The sequence below is a fragment of the Trichosurus vulpecula genome, chromosome 1 (assembly GCF_011100635.1).
Source record: "Trichosurus vulpecula isolate mTriVul1 chromosome 1, mTriVul1.pri, whole genome shotgun sequence".
Taxonomy (NCBI): domain Eukaryota; kingdom Metazoa; phylum Chordata; class Mammalia; order Diprotodontia; family Phalangeridae; genus Trichosurus; species Trichosurus vulpecula.
The window spans coordinates 438,001,769-438,021,922 of NC_050573.1; the positions used below are offsets into that span (position 1 = coordinate 438,001,769).

Genomic DNA, 20,154 nt, shown 5'->3' on the forward strand with positions numbered 1-20,154 from the left:
AATAGGAAATAATTAACAGAGGGAAAGCATAATGCTAATAACTGATGCACACAAAATGTTTTAAAGTTTGCAAAGTGCTTTACATACATAGGTTTGATGATATTCACAATATCCCCACAATAACTTTGTTAGGTAGGTATTATGATTGTGATATTATAATTAACCCAATTTTCTAAATGAGCAAATTTTATAAATTTTGTAGACGAGCAAAATGATACTCAGGGACACTGAATGACTTGCATGGGGGCCCAGAGCTATCAAGTGTGAAGCAGGATTCAAACCCAGGTCTTCCCAAGTCTCGATCACCCACACTACTCACTATACCAAGCTGCTCTATAAAATGAGGGGCTGGAACTAGATTTAAAAAAACAAACAGAATGAACTAGATGATCTTTGAGGTCATTTCCAGGTCTAATATTCTAAGACTCCTCTTTGAAACTCCAGTGACAAGCAAGGTACCTTGTGCATATGTTTAATTGATCCTTATTAGAGTGTTTGTTGGGTTGCTTACACTTGCATTCTGATTCATTTATTCTTCCCTGTTTGCCTCCCCCACAGCAAGAACCCTGCACATGCTCAGGGTTTCTCTGTGGTTCCCATGGAGCTGACATGACCTCAGTTGATAAGCTCTAATCATTCAGAATAGGTTCTTGTGTTCATAGGTCAGATGCAAGATACTCAATTTTTCTTGACCCTAGAAGGCAGAAGGGCAGCTGACCCAACTAGGAAAAGAATGGGCATGCAAATCTGAGTTCCTCGTATTTATTCAGAGCTAGGTCACCTCTACTAGAGGCTTTGGTTGTTAGAGTAGAGTCCTCTTGTAATGAAGCCATTTCAGGGGAGGGGGGGTCAGAGAATAAGTTCTCTGTGAAATAGGAAACAATGGGAGTTTTTAGTCCTCGACCTGTGGTGAACCAAGCCCTCTGAGCAGAGGAATGGCCATTTGTACATGGCAATGAATTGGAACAATTCAAGACTTTCATTCTGCTGCAGTCCTTAGACAAGCTTCTGTTGTCAACAAGTCGATTCCATGATAGCAATCCTTAATTAATGGTCCTTAGAAAGGGATGCCTCTATTTCAAATTGTTTCCTAAAACTGGATGAGTCATTAGCTCTTAGAAGACCTGTGAGTCAGTGTGACTTAATTTTTTGGCTAAAACGTGCTGTGGGCGTGCTATGGTAAATACTAAATAATCAGCAGTGAGCCTATTGTGATTGTGTGGTCCATCTTCTCAAACACAGCAAATTAGACTTTCTGACTTTCCCTTTCCCATGTCGGTACCTGAGTATCCTGCTTATTCCTAGTGATTCTATTTCCAAAGAATTCAAAGTTGTAGCTATTCTGGGCAATACAACAATCCAAGGAAACTCTGAAGGACTTATGATGAAAAATGCTATCCTTCCCCAGAGAAAGCATGGATGGTGTCTGAATACAGACTGAAGCATACCTTTTTTACTTTATTTTTCTTGAGGTGGTTTTATTTTTTTTTGGTCTATATTTTCTTTCACAACATGACTATTATGGAAGTGTCTTGCATGACTACACATGTATAACTTGTATCGAATTGCTTGCCTTCTCCATGGCGGGGGGGTGGGGAGGTGTAGGGAGGAAGGGAGAGAATTTCAAAAAGCGAATGTTAAACATTGTTTTTACACATAACTGGGGGAAAATAAAATACTAAATATGAAAAAAAGAATTAAAAGTTGGCTAATTAGATGCTGCTTCTTATGGTTGACCTTAGCAACAGGTGCTGGAGATTGCTGCTTGTGTTCAGCTGAGCGAATACCAAAGCTTTGCCAAGCTGCCCTCTTTCTTTGGAGCCACATGTGCCCATGAAGATGCTTGCAAATAATAAAAATAATAATAATAATAATAGCTAGCATTGGGGCAGCTAGGTGGTGCAGTGAGTAGAGCACTGGCCCTGGAGTCAGGAAGACCTGAGTTCAAATCTGGCCTCAGACACTTGACACTTACTAGCTGTGTGACCTTGGGCAAGTCACTTAACCCCAATTGCCCTGCCTTCCCCCTTCAAAAAATAATAATAGCTAGCATTTATGGAGTGTTTTAAAGTTTGCAAGGCACTACAAATATCATCTCCTCATTTTACAGATAAGGAAACTGAAGTAAACAGGTTGTGTAATTTGCCCAGTGTCACACAGCTAGGAAGAATCTGAGACCATATTTGAACTCAAATCTTCCCCTGACTCCATGTCCAGCTTCTATCCAATGCAAAGAAAAATTTCCTTTAATTGGGCAGCCGGAGGGCGGGGGGCGGGGGGGGGGGGGTTGGGGAGGCCATTAAATGCACAAGTTCTTTGAAATTGTTTGCCTTCCAAGCCATGCCCAGATAGAAATTCCGGTGCTCTTATTACTCTGTTTTTTGTTGTATGAGATGGTGGATCATCAGCAGTGGGTAATAGTTTCAACCAAGCCATCCTAAGCTAAATTGAGAATGCCCTTTGGATTTTATGGGAGGCACCCCAATTTGACCTCTGTCTTAGGTCATGCTGCCTGCTGAGACTTTCCACTCTTCACTTTGTCTTCACCGCTGCACATAGAAACTAATCTATGGTAAATGTGTACCCGCCTGAAAGTGAGGGAAACATAGACTGGATTGCTGGGAGAAATTAGTATTTCATGCAGGTTGGTACAGTGGAGTCAGAGGGAATGGGTTGAGATCCCCACCCCCAACCACCCTTTGATGTTTACTACCTGCGTGGCTTTGGGTAAGTTGGACGGGATGGATGGTCTCTAGCTGGTCCTCCCGCTCTAGCTGGGTGATCCTGTGACTGCCTGTAAAGAATCCCTTTGACTTGTTGCATAGTGGAGCACCTTTCGCAAGCTCTGACGGCTGCTCGCTGGGGTGGGAGGGGGCGGGTGCCTGAGCCCTGTGGGGCAGCAGGCAGTAGTCACCATCTGACGACAAAGCCTGGGAATTTTCATGCGTTGTGGACTTGACAAGCCCCTGTTTTACGCTCTCACATGTTGATTTTAAGACCTTGTTGGGCAAGATGAGAAGTTTTGCATTCGGCAGAGCTGTGGGTGGGGCGGGGTCAGGGAGTGCTCTCTGTTAAACCCTCCCTCCTCCTTTCTCTCCTATAGGTGTGTGATGTCAAAGCAGGAGGCAGGGCTTGGGACCTCCCCCCCAGAAGACTAACAGCCGTCATCATGTGCCAGTATGAATGCTAACCGAGCAGCCTGCACTCCTCGCTGGAGCTGTCAGGGGAGGAGAAAGAAAGGAGGAGCCGAGCCTGCGAGAAGTCAATGACTGAATCTTCCAACTTCTTCACGGGACTGCTTGGACCTCAGTGACTGCAAAGCTGCTTGGAAAGAAAAACAGATTTCTCCTCCTGGCTTCTTTCTGCCTTCATTCTTGAAGTCTTGGGTGGTGTTGTGTGCGTGTCTGTGTGTCTGTGTGTGTGTATGTGTGTTCACCCCTTGGATTTCTGACTGTCCACTGCCTTGGACTCAATATGTGTCATGTTATTGTCACCTGTCGCTCAATGCTGTGGACTCTCCTGAGCATTGTTGTGGCTTTCGCAGAACTCATTGCATTCATGAGTGCAGACTGGCTAATTGGCACCGCCAAATCCTCCAGCAACGTGGACACGGACAACAGGACCTGGGGCTCCCAACAGCCTTACCACCCAACCTTGGGCATCTATGCACGTTGTACCCGCATCTCCCACATACACCATTCCAATCGGGACACCCTCTGTGGTCCCTATGCAGAGAACTTCAACGAGATCGCCAGTGGCTTCTGGCAAGCCACCGCTATTTTCCTAGCTGTTGGAATCTTTATTCTCTGTACGGTGGCATTCATATCTGTCTTCACCATGTGTGTGCAGAGCATTATGAAGAAAAGTATTTTTAATGTCTGTGGGCTGCTACAAGGGATTGCAGGTAGGTGCAAAATGAACCAGAGGGCAATGGGGCCTGGTGATGGAAAGGTGTGCCGGAAGTGGGAGGGGGGAAATCTGACTGCACTATGGCCCATTCATTCATTCATTCATTCATTTTCTAACCACTTTGAACAGTAACTTAGCATGGCAGACTTCTGATCCTTTCTAGACCTCAGTTATCATTTCAATTAAAGGGCATAAGTCCAACAGAGATGAACCAGCGAGCTGAGCTGGCCCAAGTTTCCTGTATTTCCTGTTCCTGTCGTCTTCGGCTAACATGAAGACAGTCTCTCTTGTTCTCTTTTGGCTTTAGTCAAACTCTCGGCATTAGCTAGTCCTGGGGGGTTATAAATTGTTAGCGTTCTGTTTGAGTTACCACTCTTCTTTTATTGCTTTTCCCGTTAAATTGAAAGCATGCACTCCATGGCAGCCTATCCTATAGTAAAGGATTATGGTGAGAGCAAAGCTCAGCCACAGGATTTTATTCTAAATAAGAACCTTAAGTACTTGGAGTTCATTAGGAGTCACTAAGTCCATTCTTCCCACTCTCCTTCCCATGTCCCCCTCTCCCCTCACACTCTGTCCTCAAGTCACCAAATCGCTTTGGCTGGAAGAAAGAATGAGCCTCAGCTGTTCTGTGTTAATTGTATCCAGTTTTAAATTGCCCATCTCCTGTAGCCTGACAGAATGTTCGGTACAGAAAGTGAAAGGTAACTCATCCGATTTCAGGGGAATTCTCACTATGGTGGTTTTTAGAAATGAGTGGAAAAGGAGAGTTGGAGAGCGTTGCAGTGATCATTGGACAGAAAGCCCAGGGTGGGTGAGAAACTTCCCATTGTTACCAGACTTTCCCAGACTCCACTCTGTGGAGCTGGGACTCAGAATACTTGGTTTCAATTCCAAGGAAGGACAAGCTGTCCACTCAGATGCCTGTGGATTAGAAGAAATAATATTCTGTCTTCTTGGCAACAGTCACTCTTTTTTTTTTAAAGGAAAAAAAGTCGAACATTAAGACATCTCATGTAGGTAGATCTTAGAAATGGGATTTTGTCTGGCTTTTGAGAAAAGTACAAAGAATGTTTTTAATAGTTGTATCCAAGATATTTTCCAGTCTCCCAAGTTACAATCAGCTGTATTGTCTAGAGCCCTCAAGGAAGAGCCTAGGCAGCCCTAGTAATTCACCGTGCCAGTAGGATGTACTAAAGCAAGCTGCAGAGGAGGCTCCAATCTGGCCTTAACCAGCCATGACAATAACCACTGGCCCTTGTGCCTAGGACTTGAAAGAGATCAGGGAGCAGGCCTAAAGAAAGGAAATATTCCCTTCATTTCCTTTCTGTTCAGAGAACGTGCTTTTTGGTAGCACTGCCTATTCCTGCTTCCCAGGTGCCACACAGGACTTGAGGAAATCAATAGCCATCCCTACCCAACACCTCCAACTTCCTGCTAGCCACTGGGACTTCAGAGTCCCCCTCCCTGGAGTTTCCTGGAGGGCTCCCTGAAGGAGGAGACAGCTATGGGCCAAAGACCCCGCCCCAGAGAGCCCCGCCTTTCCCGTAGCTCCCTGTGGAGTCTGCCCTGGCCTGTCTACCTCACCCAGCTTCCAGGGAGCAGAGGTCAAGGTCCACTGGTCTAGACCTGCTCATTCATTATAGTCTATGCTACCCAACAATAGGAGTCCATATCTATGTATTAATATGTACAGTTTCCAAGGTGTTTTTCTCACAACAGCCGCATGAAGCAGGCAATGTATTTTTCACATTTTTACAGGTGAGGAAACTGACTCACAGAAAGATGAGGTGACTGATACACAGCCCCAGACCCCAACTAATACATTGTGCTTCTTCTTGAAGAAGAATGAATTATCTTTTATTTTTCAAAACAGTAACTTGAAAGGACAGGGACCAAGAACTTGTTTCAAAAGACTTGCAAATCCGTCATCTCACTTTATTTCCTTGTTTTATTCTTCCTATTCCTTTTATTCTTTCCTGTTTTCTATTCTTCCTCATATCTACCATCGTACTGTGTATACAGGAAGTGCTTCATAAATGTTTGCTGAACTGAACTTAACTGAATTCCTTCCTTCATTTCCCCACCATAATCTTGGGAGATAGGTAGGTTGGGGATGATCATCTCCATTTTGATGTGGACAGCAAACTTTAGGCTCCTCAGATCGAGGGATTTTTCCTAATGTCCTGAAGTGAGTTATTGACAGTCAGAACTGGATTCCACGTCTCCCAGTTGGAAAGTTCTTAATCTTCCTGCCTTCCAAACAGCTGGCATGATATATTCCCACAAAAAAATAACTTTTCCAGCTAATGGTAAAAAGGACCATTCTCTTGTACTCCTCCAGAGGCATTGTGGGATTGAGGTGAGCAAAAGGGATGGGGAGAAGCAAGGAGGTACTGATTCGCCATCCCAGTACAGAGGTAATTTATACCCTGGTCTACAGCCCAGGTTCCCTGTTCTCTCAGACAGAGGACAGAAATCTCAGGAGAGTCAACTCTGTATCATAGTGTCATAGATTAAGTGGGTACTCTTAAGAGGCCCCAGGGCACAATGGCTGGCAAAGTGGACTGATAATCAGGAAGACCTAGGTTCTAATTACGTCTCTGCCACTAACTCTACGAGGAAAGTCACATAGACTTTCTGGACCTCATACCTGTAAAGTGAAAATATTAGACTAGGTTATGTCTGATATCTTTTCTAGCTCTAAAATTCTGAGTCTGGGAAGCTCATCTTCCCCTTTTCAACTTAGTTCTACAGCTTTGTGAGCTCGTTCTGCAAATATATCCTGCTCAGCCTGGCATTTCATTACCTGGAATGTGTAGTGTCATCTACAACCTAGAAGATTTCACTTAGTACTCCCTCTGCCAAATAATTTATTAAAATGTTAAATAGCATTCCTTGGAAATCCTCTACTCATACTTTTCTGGCTGGAGACAAATCCATTTATCCCTACTTGGTTTTCTGTTTTTAAGCTAGTTCTCTACCCACAATAAAAACATTTCCTAGCCACAGGTTTCCTCTTATTTGTGTTCCCCCTTCCCTCCAACCCCTCCCCCCAAAAAAACCAGCTCTTAGTGTAGAATCTTGTCAGAGGTTTCTTAGAAGACTAAATAAATTATCTTCACTAGTTTCCCCTTGGCTGGCTTGCATTACCCAATTAAAGAGCTCTTGAGATTAGGGAGGCATGCTCCACTTACCTTTCTCCCAATAGGATATGCTTACATAGACCTTTAATGATCTTACTCTCCATTATAAATGCTACTAATCTGCCAGGTATGCCAGTGAGATGGGCAAGTTGCTCTGTAGACCTAGGAGTTCTTACAGGTAGGAATCAGAGGCCCCATCCTCCAATTCTCTGGCTATGAATGAGAGGTTATATTTGAGCCAACACTTCCATGATTTCTTTTACAGTCAGGACTGGGTGGATGCCATTCAGTATAAATGATTTATGTAAGAACCAGCCTACCAATGCCAGGTACTCACTTGGTGAATTAAAATCACCAAGAAGCTCAAAGTCTAACATTCTTTAGTGCTAATGGCCATTTCACTTAAATGGTATTATCATTCACTTTGACTCAAAGACCAGCACAGTTAGTCAATCATTAAGCACATGCCAGGCACCATGCTAAGTGCAGGGGATACAAAAAGAGGCAAAAGACAATCCCTGCCCTCAAGAAGCTCACCATATAATGAGGGAGACAACAAGAAACAAATATATACAAACAAGCTTACTGGGTAAATAGGAAATAATTTCCTATGTACATAATAAATAGGAATAATGAACAGAAGGAAGGCACTAAAAGTAAGATGGATTGGAAAAGGCTTTCTATAGAAGATGAGACTTTAGTTGGGACTTAAAGGAGACCCTTAACTGAGGCCTCATTCACACTGTCTATTGAAGAACACCCTCCTTTCCTTCCCTTTAGACTACAGAGAGGAGAAAATGAATTTCAGGATCTAAAAATTAAATTTTCATTAAAACTCACTAAGTATCTACAAAGAGGACTACATGGACACAGTCCCTGCCATTAAGGAGATTTTGCAGTCTAAGACAGCTATTGACTGGTTTTTTTTTTAACTTATCCTTTATTTTTACTTCTTTTCACTTCTTCTCCATCCCCTAAACTATAGGGAGCAACAATTCAGTCCCTTTTCCAAGGTCACTGTAGTAGAAAGAACCAGGCTGGGAGTGAGGAAATCTGGGTTCATGTCTTGATTCTGCCACTTATGTTCGGTGTCAGCTCATTAAACTCACTTCTCCTTTCTAGGCCTCAGTTTCCTCAATTACGAGACTGGATGATTCCTGCAGTTCCTTCCAGGTGTCATAGTCTATGATCCATCTTAATATTCCCTAGGTTCGCCCAGTATCTTGCATGTAGTAAGCATGTAAGTGATGTTTATGGAATGGTTTGTCAAATTGTACTTAACAGGTCCTTTATTCAGACAACCCAACAGCCCCTTTAGACTTTCCAAGAGGACATAACTGGTCCTTTTCAGTCAAATGAGAGTTCCAATTATAGCATTCTTTGTAGGGGCATTGTCGGAAGATACACCATGAGCAAGGTCAGGTGGGAAAAGTCCCATGGAAGATGTGGCTTAGTTGCTTCAGATGTGTTTTCAACATTGGTATGAATTGGCATGGTGTGAGAGGGGAGGGACAGGCCACTTTATGATCTTTTCTACATGAAAACCATAACCCATCAATTCCAACTTTCCTAAAAGGCTTTATTTTTCTGTCTTCCTTCTTGTTCAGTCCCTCCCCCCTCCCCCCAAAGGAATGATTCAAATTTTAAAATTGGCGGGAGGCAGAGATTCCTATTCAGTCAGAGAACCTCTCTTGGGATCACTTCATCTTAGCTCTGAAACACTGGAAAGAAATCTATCCCTGTTCTATCTGTCTAGCCCAGTTGGGCCTCTGGGAGGAGGGAGGGCACAAAAGAGTGAACCCAGTGATCAGGAAACTACTTTTCTTGTGGAAACAAGATTGCAGGGAGGCCTGGACGGCTTCTCAGTGTCTCTGCAATGCAGATAGATCCACCCAGTTTCAAGTAAAGCTTTTGGCTTTGGTTCCTGGCCCTGTTGCTGTGAAATCTGCCCATGCCGGTATCCGCAGCCAGCTGCCTTCTGACCACTGACTTGCTCCTTCAGCGAGTTCACTGGTTCTTTCTCCCCTGCCAGCTGTGTGACTTGTCTGCATCTGGTTAACAGCAGCACATGTTTAGCTGATGACTTAGTGCAGATGTGACGTGTATTCTTTGGGGGTTTTCTCCCCCCTTGTCAGTCCTGGATCTGGAAGACGTGGAAACAATTGGTGTGAGAAAGGGTTGTTACCAGAGCAAGAGATCTTTCAGAAACAGACTCCAGACTGTATTCATTCCCATCTTGGCAAGCATGATAGTTTTTTCTTTTCTTTTTAAAAGCAAAGCTTTTTCAGATTTCAGGACCATACAAGAATTAATTTTTTAATTGCTAAGTATGAGTTTAGTGATTAAATAGAGTACAGCCCTGTATAATCTCTGTCGTCCAGAAAAGCTGGGCACAAGTATAATGGAAGTCATTATCAAGCATCTTGATGTTTGGTTAAAGGATGTAAAATGGTGATGAAAGAATCTGTTTCCCCAAGTGGAAATTTGGGGAAATCCTAAAGCTGGGTGAATTCAAGCAAACCTCAGTAAAAATAATACAGATGAAGCTCTTAGTTCTTAAGTTAACCCAGATACTAGCATTTGCCTTAACAGCATTGATTAAACACCTACCATGTGCCAGGCACTGTGAGAGGCATTAGAGATACAAGGACAAAAAATGAAACAGACCCAGCCCTCAAAGAGTTTATATCCTCAGAAGACAACGAACAAATAACTAAGAAATTAATGGTGTCCACCAGTTCTTAACTAGACTTGGAAGCACACCCGGCCAAACCCAGATAAAGAACAGTCATCTCCAGTGGCTGTTTTTTCCCTGCCTCCACCCAGAAACGTAGCTGAGAGAACAGCTAGTAGCCATAAATGATTCTTTTCCCCCCCAATTTATTAATTTATTTATTTTTAGTTTTCAACATTCACTTTCAGAAGTTTTACATTTTCTCCCACTCCCTCTCCCCCCACCCCCATCCCCAAGATGGCGTACAATCCGACATGGGCTCTACACATACATTCCTATTAAACACATTTTCACATTAGTCATGTTGCATAGAATTATAACGAATGGGAGAAACCATAAGAGAGAAAACAAAACAAAAAAGAAAATAGTCTGCTTCACATTCTGACTTCATAGTTCTTTCTCTGGATGGGGATGGCATTTTCCATCATGAGTCTTTTGGAAATGTTTTAGGTCCTTGCATTGTTGAGAAGGGCTAAGTCTGTCAAAATCAGTCATCGAACACTGTGGCTGTTACTGTGTACAGTGTTCTCCTGGTTCTGCTCACTTCACTCAGCATCAATTCATATAATTCTTACTAGATTTTTCTGAAGTCTGCATGCTCATCATTTCTTATAGCACAATAGTATTCTATTACATTCATATACCACAATTTGTTCAGCCATTCCCCAATTGATGGACATCCCCTCAATTTCTGGTTCCTGGTCACCACAAAAAGAGCTGCTATAAATATTTTTGTACATGTGGGTCCTTTTCCCATTTTTATGATCTCTTTGGGATACAGCCCTAGAAGCAGTATTGCCATAAATTATTCTAGGAGCTTTCCTAAGCAGGCTCTGTTGCAGATGACATTTTGGTTTCCCCAAGACCAAAACATTCCATCATGGAAGGATCTCTAGAACTAATTTTATTTTTTTTAAACAACATTTGATGGGAGAAAGTTAGTTCATGACACCTTCTGACTTTCAATAATCTGCCATTTTCAAGGTCTAAATGTTTATATGGGAGATCTGAGGCCATAGTGAAGCTCTCTGAACACTCACTATGTCAGGGCGCTTTCCAGTTATCCAATCCTACAAACATTTATTAAGCACCTACTAGATGCTAGGAACTGTGCTAAGTGCATGGGGGTACAATTCGTAAAATAAAAGATGGCCCCTGCCCTCAAGGAGCTTACAATCTACTGGGGCAAGGGTGGGGAAAAGATAGTTCATAAAAGAAGGCAGAAAAATGGCAGAGGGGACACCAGGAACACCCCAAGGGGACATCTTGTTCTGTGGAGCTGACACTAGACAGAGCAGCAGATACAAAAAGTGGGGTAAGCTGAGTCTAGTTCCTGCCTTCGATAAAGTAAGGCATTGGGAGGAGTTTGATGCTGTACCCTCCAGTCCTCCTAAGAGGAGAGGTGGTGTCAATCAAGGTTTGAATTAGCATGGTGATGAGATTGGAGGTGATGACCTTATCCTGGAGAGGCATCTTGTTCCAGGGGAGCTGAAGCCAGGAAGAGAAGCAGACGCAAAGGGGAGAGTTGACAAAGTACTTCCTGCACAAAATCCCTGGGAGGTGGTCCGCATGAGAATTATTATCCCCATTTTATAAATGAGGAAGCTCAGAGTGAATAAGAGATTTAGGATCATAGCTTTAAAGTTGAAAGACCATCTAAGGTAACCCCCTCATTTTACGGATGAGGAAGCTCAGAGAGAGGGACTTAGTATCATAAATACAAACCTGGAAGGGACCTTTTGTTGTGGTTCACTTGTTTCAAACGTGTCAGACTCTTCAAAGATGCTGGAGTGATTTGCCATTTCCTTCTCCAGCTCATTCTACAGATGGGAAACAGGTAAACAGGGTGAAGTGACTTGCCCAGGGTCACACAGCTAGTCAGTGTCTGAGATAGGATTTGAATTCAGGTCTTCCAGACTCCAGGAGCAGCATTCTATGTACTGCTCCATCTCTAGTAAGTGTCTGAGGTAGGATTTGAATTCAGGTCTTCCTGACTCCAGGACCAGAACTCTATGCACTAGCTGCCCTGAGTGCTGCAAGACACCCCGGTGAAATGATGTTTCTTGTTTTCTTTTATACACATGACCCATCCCTCCTTTTAGCTGCAATCTTCTTTTATCATTTGGTTTCATTTATCACAAGAAAGTCAATATACTTGTAGTTCCATTCCCAAAATGGGAGGTTAATTCTTTGGCCATTAGAGAAAGCTCTCTCACAGACACCACTTAACAACTGCGTGACTTTGGGGGAGCAGCATTCTATGTACTGCTCCATCTCTAGTAAGTGTCTGAGGTAGGATTTGAATTCAGGTCTTCCTGACTCCAGGACCAGAACTCTATGCACTAGCTGCCCTGAGTGCTGCAAGACACCCCAGTGAAATGATGTTTCTTGTTTTCTTTTGTACACATGACCCATCCCTCCTTTTAGCTGCAATCTCCTTTTATCATTTGGTTTCATTTATCACAAGAAAGTCAATATACTTGTAGTTCCATTCCCAAAATGGGAGGTTAATTCTTTGGCCATTAGAGAAGGCTGTCTCACAGACACCACTTAACAACTGCGTGACTTTGGGGGAGTCACCTAACTTCCTTGGGCCTCAGTTTCCTCATCTGCAAAATGAGAGGGTTGGACCAGAGGATTGCTTAGGTCTCTTCCAGTTCTCAGTCTACAATCCTATGTTGAGTTAATAATGCTGTTAAGTTAATGTTTATACATGGCTTAAAAATGACATCCTATTTATTCATCTTTGCCCTCTTTTCTTCTACTCTACCCTTCTATGTCACCACAGAAGGAAAAGCGGTTGCCCAATATTAAGGGACATTTTTTGTTTTTCTTTGTTTTATGGGTTGCCATGGCCAAAAACCTCCCCACCCAGCGTCCAGCCGACTTGTGATGAGCTCCTCTGTACCCAGCCAGGTTATTCATCAGAGGGCAGGCTCAGTCTTTGGCCAGGGCTAGGCTAGAAGCCATCCAAGTGTGGTAGAACCTGCCAGAATGTGAACTTTTCACTGGTACATTCTTTGCAAACCCAGGGTCATCTTCACACCATGATGAAGCATTAGAGCAGGATTTCATGGAAGATTCGAGACCAAAGCAATGTAAATATTAACTACAGAGAATTTAGCAGTAAAAGCAGAGGTCATTATTCTTGGTCTTTAACAGGTCACTGAAGAGACACCTCAATTTCCAGACCACTAGCTAAGGCTGACAGTCAATAATCTTAATTCATCAGAAGTGAAGATCAGCAGTTGTATATCAGAACGAAATCAAGAATATTCAAAATGCTAACCTTCAGTAACTCACATTGGACTTGGATGAAAATTCCAAAATTATAAAAGAGCAAGACTAGAATTAAATTAGATTTTTACTGAGTACCAACCATGTATAGAGCATTATACCAGAAACTGTTAGGATGGTAATTTCTTGACTTTCTCAGCTCTAGTACAGTAATGATAGGGAATCTGCATTCTGCAAACTACACGTACCTCAAGAGATGAAAATTCATCATCTGTTGCAGAGAAACATAGGAACCCATCCTTATTATGAGATAAATAATTACTGCCTATAAGCAAATAGATCAGGCAGGCATTAATTTGAGCATGGGATCTATTTTTGAAGAATCATTTGGAAGGTCTAGAAGTAAATTATATATTATCTTAAAATTCAAACACGGCAATTGATATGCAAATAATTCATGGAGGGTAGATTGTCATGGTAACCACCTAATTACAGGCATCAAATTATCACTGGTCCATGGGTGATCCATGTACACATCCCATTAACAAATAATCTTCCGGGCATGGCTGTGAATATTTACTCTAATATTTCGGGACATTTTGTTTTAAGAGCCTAAGGCAGCAGTGGTTGATGCCTGAATGCTAGAAGATCATTTAAACCAATAAAAAAAAATTACCTACTTGGGGAATAACACAGCTCTGCTCATAAAGCAGTATTACCACTATAAGCCATCCTTTAAAGCATACACCTCAGAGTCACAGAATTGGAAAGCATCTCAGAGCCCATCTAGTCCAGCCTGTTCTACAAGAACTGCCCCCCCCCATAACAACCCCCATATGTTGCCATCCTGCCCTTTTTGAAGACTCCCCATGATGGGGAACCCACTCGTTGGAACATGAGGCCATAGATCTATAACCGGAAGGAACCTCAGAAGCCAACTAGTCCAACACCCCTCCCCCTCCCTGCCATTGTACAGGTGAGGAAGCTGAGTGACTTGCCCAAGATCACAAAAGTTCTAAGTCTCAGAGGCTGTTGTTATTTCTCATCCTTTGTTTTTGAAGAGGACCGATGACATCACCCTGGTGATGTCTTGACTTGTGCATGAATTGGATTTAAGTGAGGCAGAGTTGCACAAAGTCATCAGCTTCTCTCTCTTCCTGAGTCATCAAAGTCTAGTGGCAAGATAAAAGTCAAGAGGATTGGAAATGGTCTGGGATTCAGTGGATGACCTTGGTGTCTTTGATGTCTGACCAAGCTCAAAGTACTCTATAGATCCTGCTTCAGGGGCCTTCATGGCTTTTGGAACAAATTGTTCTCATCCATCCATTCTTCTGGAGGTAGAATTTGAACTAAGGTCCTCTGTCTCTAGGGCCAATACTCTTTCGAGTATACCCAGTGCTCCCAAGACAATAGGCTTCACTCCTCTAGAGATGAGATGTATTTGAAGTATATTAAGAAAACAAAACCAATATAAAAGTAATTTATGAATCAGTATGAGTAGGTGTCTGTGAATCTAAATGGTCTGTAAATAATTCACTTTGTAGCTAAGCAATAATTCTGCATCCAAAATATTTCATAGTGATTTGTCTACAGTGTTAGCTCACTGTAGCAGCTGAGGTCTCTAGAGACATGCCGACCAAATCTTAAAAAGTGGAACCAGATTGGGACCATGAATTATTTGGCATTATTTAAATTCAGAGACTTAAGCAGACAAAAGCACTCCTTTACGAACTGAATAGCAGAATAGGCTAAATTTGGAAGAAATAGCGAGAAGTATTTCTTAGTGAGTTATAGGCAACGTTCAGTTTAGGTTAGCACTTGCTCTTAAATTATCCTTGTATTTGGGTTATTGCTAGAACAGATTCTCTGTCTTTGGGGAAGCTGTTTTTGAGCTGGAACCAGAAACCCTCAGTTCAGATCCTACCAGTATGGAATCTTAGATAACTTGCTTTACCTTCTGAGTTCCATTTCCTCATCCATAAGAGCTGGCTTGACTTCTAAGAGCTCTTCTTGCTCTAAATCTATGATCCAAGGATGATTCTTAACCTTGCATACTTAATTGACCAGGACATTGGTTTATACTTTTTCTTGGTTTCAGATAAATTGAGAATGTCATAGATTTAGAGCTGAAAGGGACCAAAGAGGCTGTCTGGTCCAAATTCCTTGACTTGCCCAAAGTCACACAAGTAATAAGCATCAGAAATAGGAGTTGAACCCAGGTCCTCTGACACCACCTCACTTTTTGTTCTTTCCACTGAAAGACCATTAATTGTCTGGCATTTGTCATACAGCCAAAAACCTGCTCTCCCTTTCCTGTCCCTCCAAGGGATAATTGTGTCAAGTGTCAGCTTGACTGTTAGAATGATAAGGGTGTAATCTGTAGTCACCAAGTGAGTTTGCCAGGTTGAATTTCAACACTTTGTAGTGAACTCGTTAGAAACAACCAGTAAAATTATTTGCATGTAAGAAATGAATCATTGCTGCAAAAGACCTAGACAGGCTTGAAAAATCAAGCCCTTGAGAGTTGCCTCCTCCATAGAACAGGGAAACTGTATGTCACGTATGGATTGGGTCTTAATATTTTCCAAGATCGGTGCATGAAACCCTAATGATTGATTTTTGTTCATTGTGTCTAAAAATTTGCTGGCTTTCTGGAAGTTTTGATTTCAATGATTTATTAATGTTGAAAACCTGAAATGTGTTATGGTCCTTCTAAATGGCTGTGGCCCATAGAGCTAGTCTTTAAAAGTATCATCATGAATACTTTTTTTTTGTCTTGCAAAACACAGTTTGAGTCTCCTTGAGTCCTGAGATTATTTGTCAGATGTGTATTTTTAAAGAAAAAAAAAGAAAGAAAAGAGGGTCATATGCAAGGATTTTGTATTAATAGGGCCCCATAAATTATTACAGGGCAGATAAAAATAATCAGTTGGGGGAGTGGAAGCCTTCCAGGTGGGGCCCAGGTGTGTTCAGATGGGGCATGGAGCCCAAATGCTTCGATGAGATTAGTACGGAGAAGAACATGTCTGCTACTTCAGGGACATAATTGAATACTTTAGAAATGAGTGACCTTTCCAAAGCCCATCCAAATCCTTTCTTTTTCCTCTTGCCTCTCCCCCCAACACTCCCCACTTTCTAATTGATTTTATCCTTCAGAGGCTTTTCAGACCACCTATGTAAAATACACTTTAGCTCAAGATTGAGCAAAACATTTCTGAATCCCCCAAATCAATAAATGACCAATGTGACCCCTGGTTTGTATGTTAAGTCCTCTGCATGGTCAGCTCCGCACATAGCTACTCACCTGCTGAAGTGGTTTGCCCAAGGTCAGTCACACAAGCCCATGGTTAGTGGCAAAGCTCAGATCTGAGCATATGAATTCTTCTGACCCCGGAACCAGAGTGGAGCCACTACACCATATTTCCTCCTAATGAATAAATGAATGTGTTGGTTAGAGTAGAGTTATCACTCATTCATTTAGCCACCTTTTTCTTGGTCTCCATTTCTGATTCGCTGCTCAGTTAACGATTCTAGCAGATGCTGAGGTCTCTAAATGAAATACACATTTTCTGCTTCATTTTCACTGCCCTGACCCCCAGGCTTAGCCTTGTTTAGACAACCTTAGTGACAGATTCCTGGCTCCATATCCTCTCTCTGACATCTTTCTGGCCTCTTGTTCACTTAGGCACAATCACTGGTCTAGTCCCTTTCCCTGACCACTTTTTCACTTGATGACAGATTGCTGTTCCCTGTCCACTCGAAGGATGCTTCTCATCCCTCTCCTGCCCCCTCCCCAAGCCCACCCCCATTGCTTCCTCTTTTTTGCCCTTATACTATTCCTTGGACCAGTTATCCTGACCGATCCATCTGGTATCCAGGGAAATCACCTGACCCCTAGTCTCCTAAGCAGTAATTAATACTATTAATACGCAACTGTTTCACCTACATATATAGATGTGGGTGAAATAGGTGTAGCATAATAACAGTCTTTTATGGTAGTTTGATTGTATGGTACTAAATAAATAAATAAATTTGAGTAGTATTGTCATCTTTATTCTATTAGCTCAGCCTATCCATGAACAATTAATATTTCTTCAGTTATTTATCTATCTTTATTTGTGTGAAGAGTGCTTTATAATTGTGTTCATACAGTTCCTGTGTATGTTTTGGCAGATAGACTCCCACATATTTTATACTGTATGTAGTTATTTTAAATGGAATTCCTGCTAGGTTTTGTTGGTAATATATAATAATATATAATAATTAATATGTTGATGATTTGTGGGGGTTTATTTTATATCCTTTAACTTTGCTGAAGTTGTTCATTGTTTTGACTAGTTTTTTAGTTGACTCTCTAGGACTGATAAGATAAACTGTCTTATCATCTGCAAAAAGTGATAGTTTTGTTTCCTTATTACCTATGCTTATTCCCTTTATTTCTTTTTCTTGTCTTATTTCTATAAGTAGGACTTCTAGTACAATATTGAATAGTAATGATAATAATGGTCATCCTTGTTTCACCTGTTAAAGATAATGCTTGCTCTTAGTTTTAGATAAATTCTACTTAGTGTGTTAAGAAAAGCTCCCTTTGTTCCTATGATTCCTAGTGTTTTCTGACTTTTTTTTAAGCTGCAACATCACACTCAGGCAGAAACACAGGATCTCAGGATTGGAAGAGACCTTAGGGAACAGCTAGTCCAGCCTCTGCCCAAGCAAGAATCCCTTCTACAGCTCCTTCCACTTGAGGATTCCAGTGACAAGCTGACCCCCTAGCTCCTGAGAGCTCATTCCCCCGTGGTATTGCTCTCACTGCTACTAACTTCTTAGTTACATGGAACCTAAATCTACCCCTCTGGACAACTTCCATCCATCGTTCCTGGTCTCATCCCCTGGGGCCAAGCTAGCACCTCATCTGCATGATGTACTTTCTCATGCTTGACCTTCGCTATCAAAATTCCCCCATGTTATGCCTTCTTTGGGAGAAATATGCCTGGTTCCTTCAACTAATTGTCATATCACATGGTCTCCTGTCTCTTCATCAACATGGTCATCTTCCTCTGGACAAACTTCTTGATTTCCTTTCTAAAATGTGGTGTCCGTGACAGAACACAACATGTGTTATGACCAAAAGAGTAGAGTGTACGGGAAGGAAAAACCCAGTTACATAAAAATGGTTTCTTCATTCTAGGAGTTTATAGGCTGAAATAGATTACATGGGTATGGACAAATACAAGCTAGACAATCTTTCTCTCTGCGCCACCCTCCCACTTCCAGAGCCCGATCTTTGATTACTTTGGTGTGGGAAGGGAAGGGAATAAGCAATTATATAGTGCTTACTATGTGTCTGGTGCTGTGCTAAGTGCTTCACAAGTGTTATCTTGTTTAGTCCTCACAATAGCCTTGAAAGTTAGGTGCTATTATTATCCCCATTTTACGTATGAGGGAACTGAGGCAAACAGAAGCTAAGTGATTGCCCAGGGTCACACAGATAGTTAAGTGTCTAAGGCTAAATTTGAACTTAAGTGTTCTGACTCTAGCCTTGGCACTCTTATCAGCTCTGCCACCTGACTGCCTTTACCAGTGAAGACTGCCATGTACTCTGCAATTTACGTGCAGGGAGATGCCCAAGGACACCAAGAGGTCAAGTGACTTTCCTAAAGTCACAAGCCAGTCTGTATAAGACTTGAACCCAGATTACTCTGACTCTGAAACCCAGACTTCTGTCAGTTACATCACACTGACTCTCGTAGATTATGTTGCTATCAAATCAATATTTTAGGTCACATTTGTTGTTGTTTGGTAATTTGAGTCATGTCTGACTCTTCTGTAACAATAGTGTTGCTAGCAGCTATGGTGGGAGCAAAAGACCAATAGCAACAGCGCACAGGAAGGCTGCTAGCATAGGTTCTTTGATCTGTTTTTCTAAGGAAAGCAACTTTAAGGGGTTAGCAATCTCACTTTAATTAAATATACATATATCATCCTCTTAGTTCAGGGGGGAAAGCCAGCACCCTGAACTTCAGAGCAAATACAAACAGAAATTACAAACAGAAAACATCAACGGATCAAATAACATAAACCAGTAGAGAAGCTGACAAGGTTCTAGCCTTCTGTCCAACATTTCAGTACATAGTTACCAGGAAAGCACTGACATCTGGCTTTTCAGGGGGTGGGGGGGTGGTGCTTCTTAACAATGGCTACCCAGAGTCTCCTCTGGTCAAATCATGCAGCACTCTTCCAGTGAGTGAGAGCCCCAAAACAAAATGCCAACCTCAGAGCTCTTATACCCTGTTCAGGGCCCTGAGGGCTAAGAGCCTACTTAGCAAAAAGGTGTGGGGGTGCCTAGGGCTTTCTTGTTTCTTAATAAGGACTCTTCATTCAATCAAAGAAACAAAAGACAACAAGAAGTCCACTTTGCTTTCCATTACATTTGAAAGGCAAGACTCATCAGGTGCTTGATTACCTTAGCATTCTAAAAGAGAAAACAAAAAAGTCTCACCCTAATTACCATAACATCTTTGTGACCCCATTTTAGGTTTTCTTGACAAAGATACTAGAGTGGTTTGCCATTTCCTTCTCCAGCTCATTTTGCCCTGAGGTACACAGGATTAAGTGACTTGCCCTAGGTCACACAGCTAGTAAGGGTCTCAGGCCAGATTTTAACTTAGGAAGATGAGTCTTACTGACTCCAAGTTGGGACACTCTATCTATCCACTGTGCCAGGTAGCTGCCCTCCTAGGTAACATACACATGCTTTATGCAAACAGTAATGGCTTTCTTCTAGAATGGCAAAGAATACAGCATAACCATGTATTGTTTGAGAAGAAGATAATTTGTTAATTATAAACCCTTATAAATGTGAGGTATTTGTGATGATGATTTTGATGATACTGATAATACTTTTTTAAAAAATACTCACTTTGGTTTCATAAGTTGAGAAATACCATCTTGCTTCAGTTAGTTCTTTCTGGAAGAGGTAGAATTCTGAGTCCTTTGACAGAAAGGAGTTCACTTGGCACACTTGTGGGGTGATGTAATGCCACACATAGGGTGCTGTTTGAGAGGTCATTCTTTGGAGGCTGGATTTTATCCAGTGGGCTATTGATGGCTTGTCCTGAAAAAGAAATT

At 42.0% G+C, this 20,154-nt stretch overlaps 1 protein-coding gene across 2 annotated transcripts in view; it reads left to right on the forward strand.

Moving 5' to 3' along the window:
• The window catches only part of LHFPL2 (LHFPL tetraspan subfamily member 2), a 243,455-nt gene that overhangs the window by 195,944 nt on the left and 27,357 nt on the right, over positions 1–20,154 (forward strand). For both annotated transcript variants that reach the window (XM_036767049.1, XM_036767057.1), the window contains one exon: positions 3,104–3,904. In XM_036767049.1, coding sequence (XP_036622944.1) covers positions 3,475–3,904 — 430 coding nt within the window. In that variant the 5' untranslated portion in view covers positions 3,104–3,474. The remainder of the gene's footprint in view (positions 1–3,103; positions 3,905–20,154) is intronic.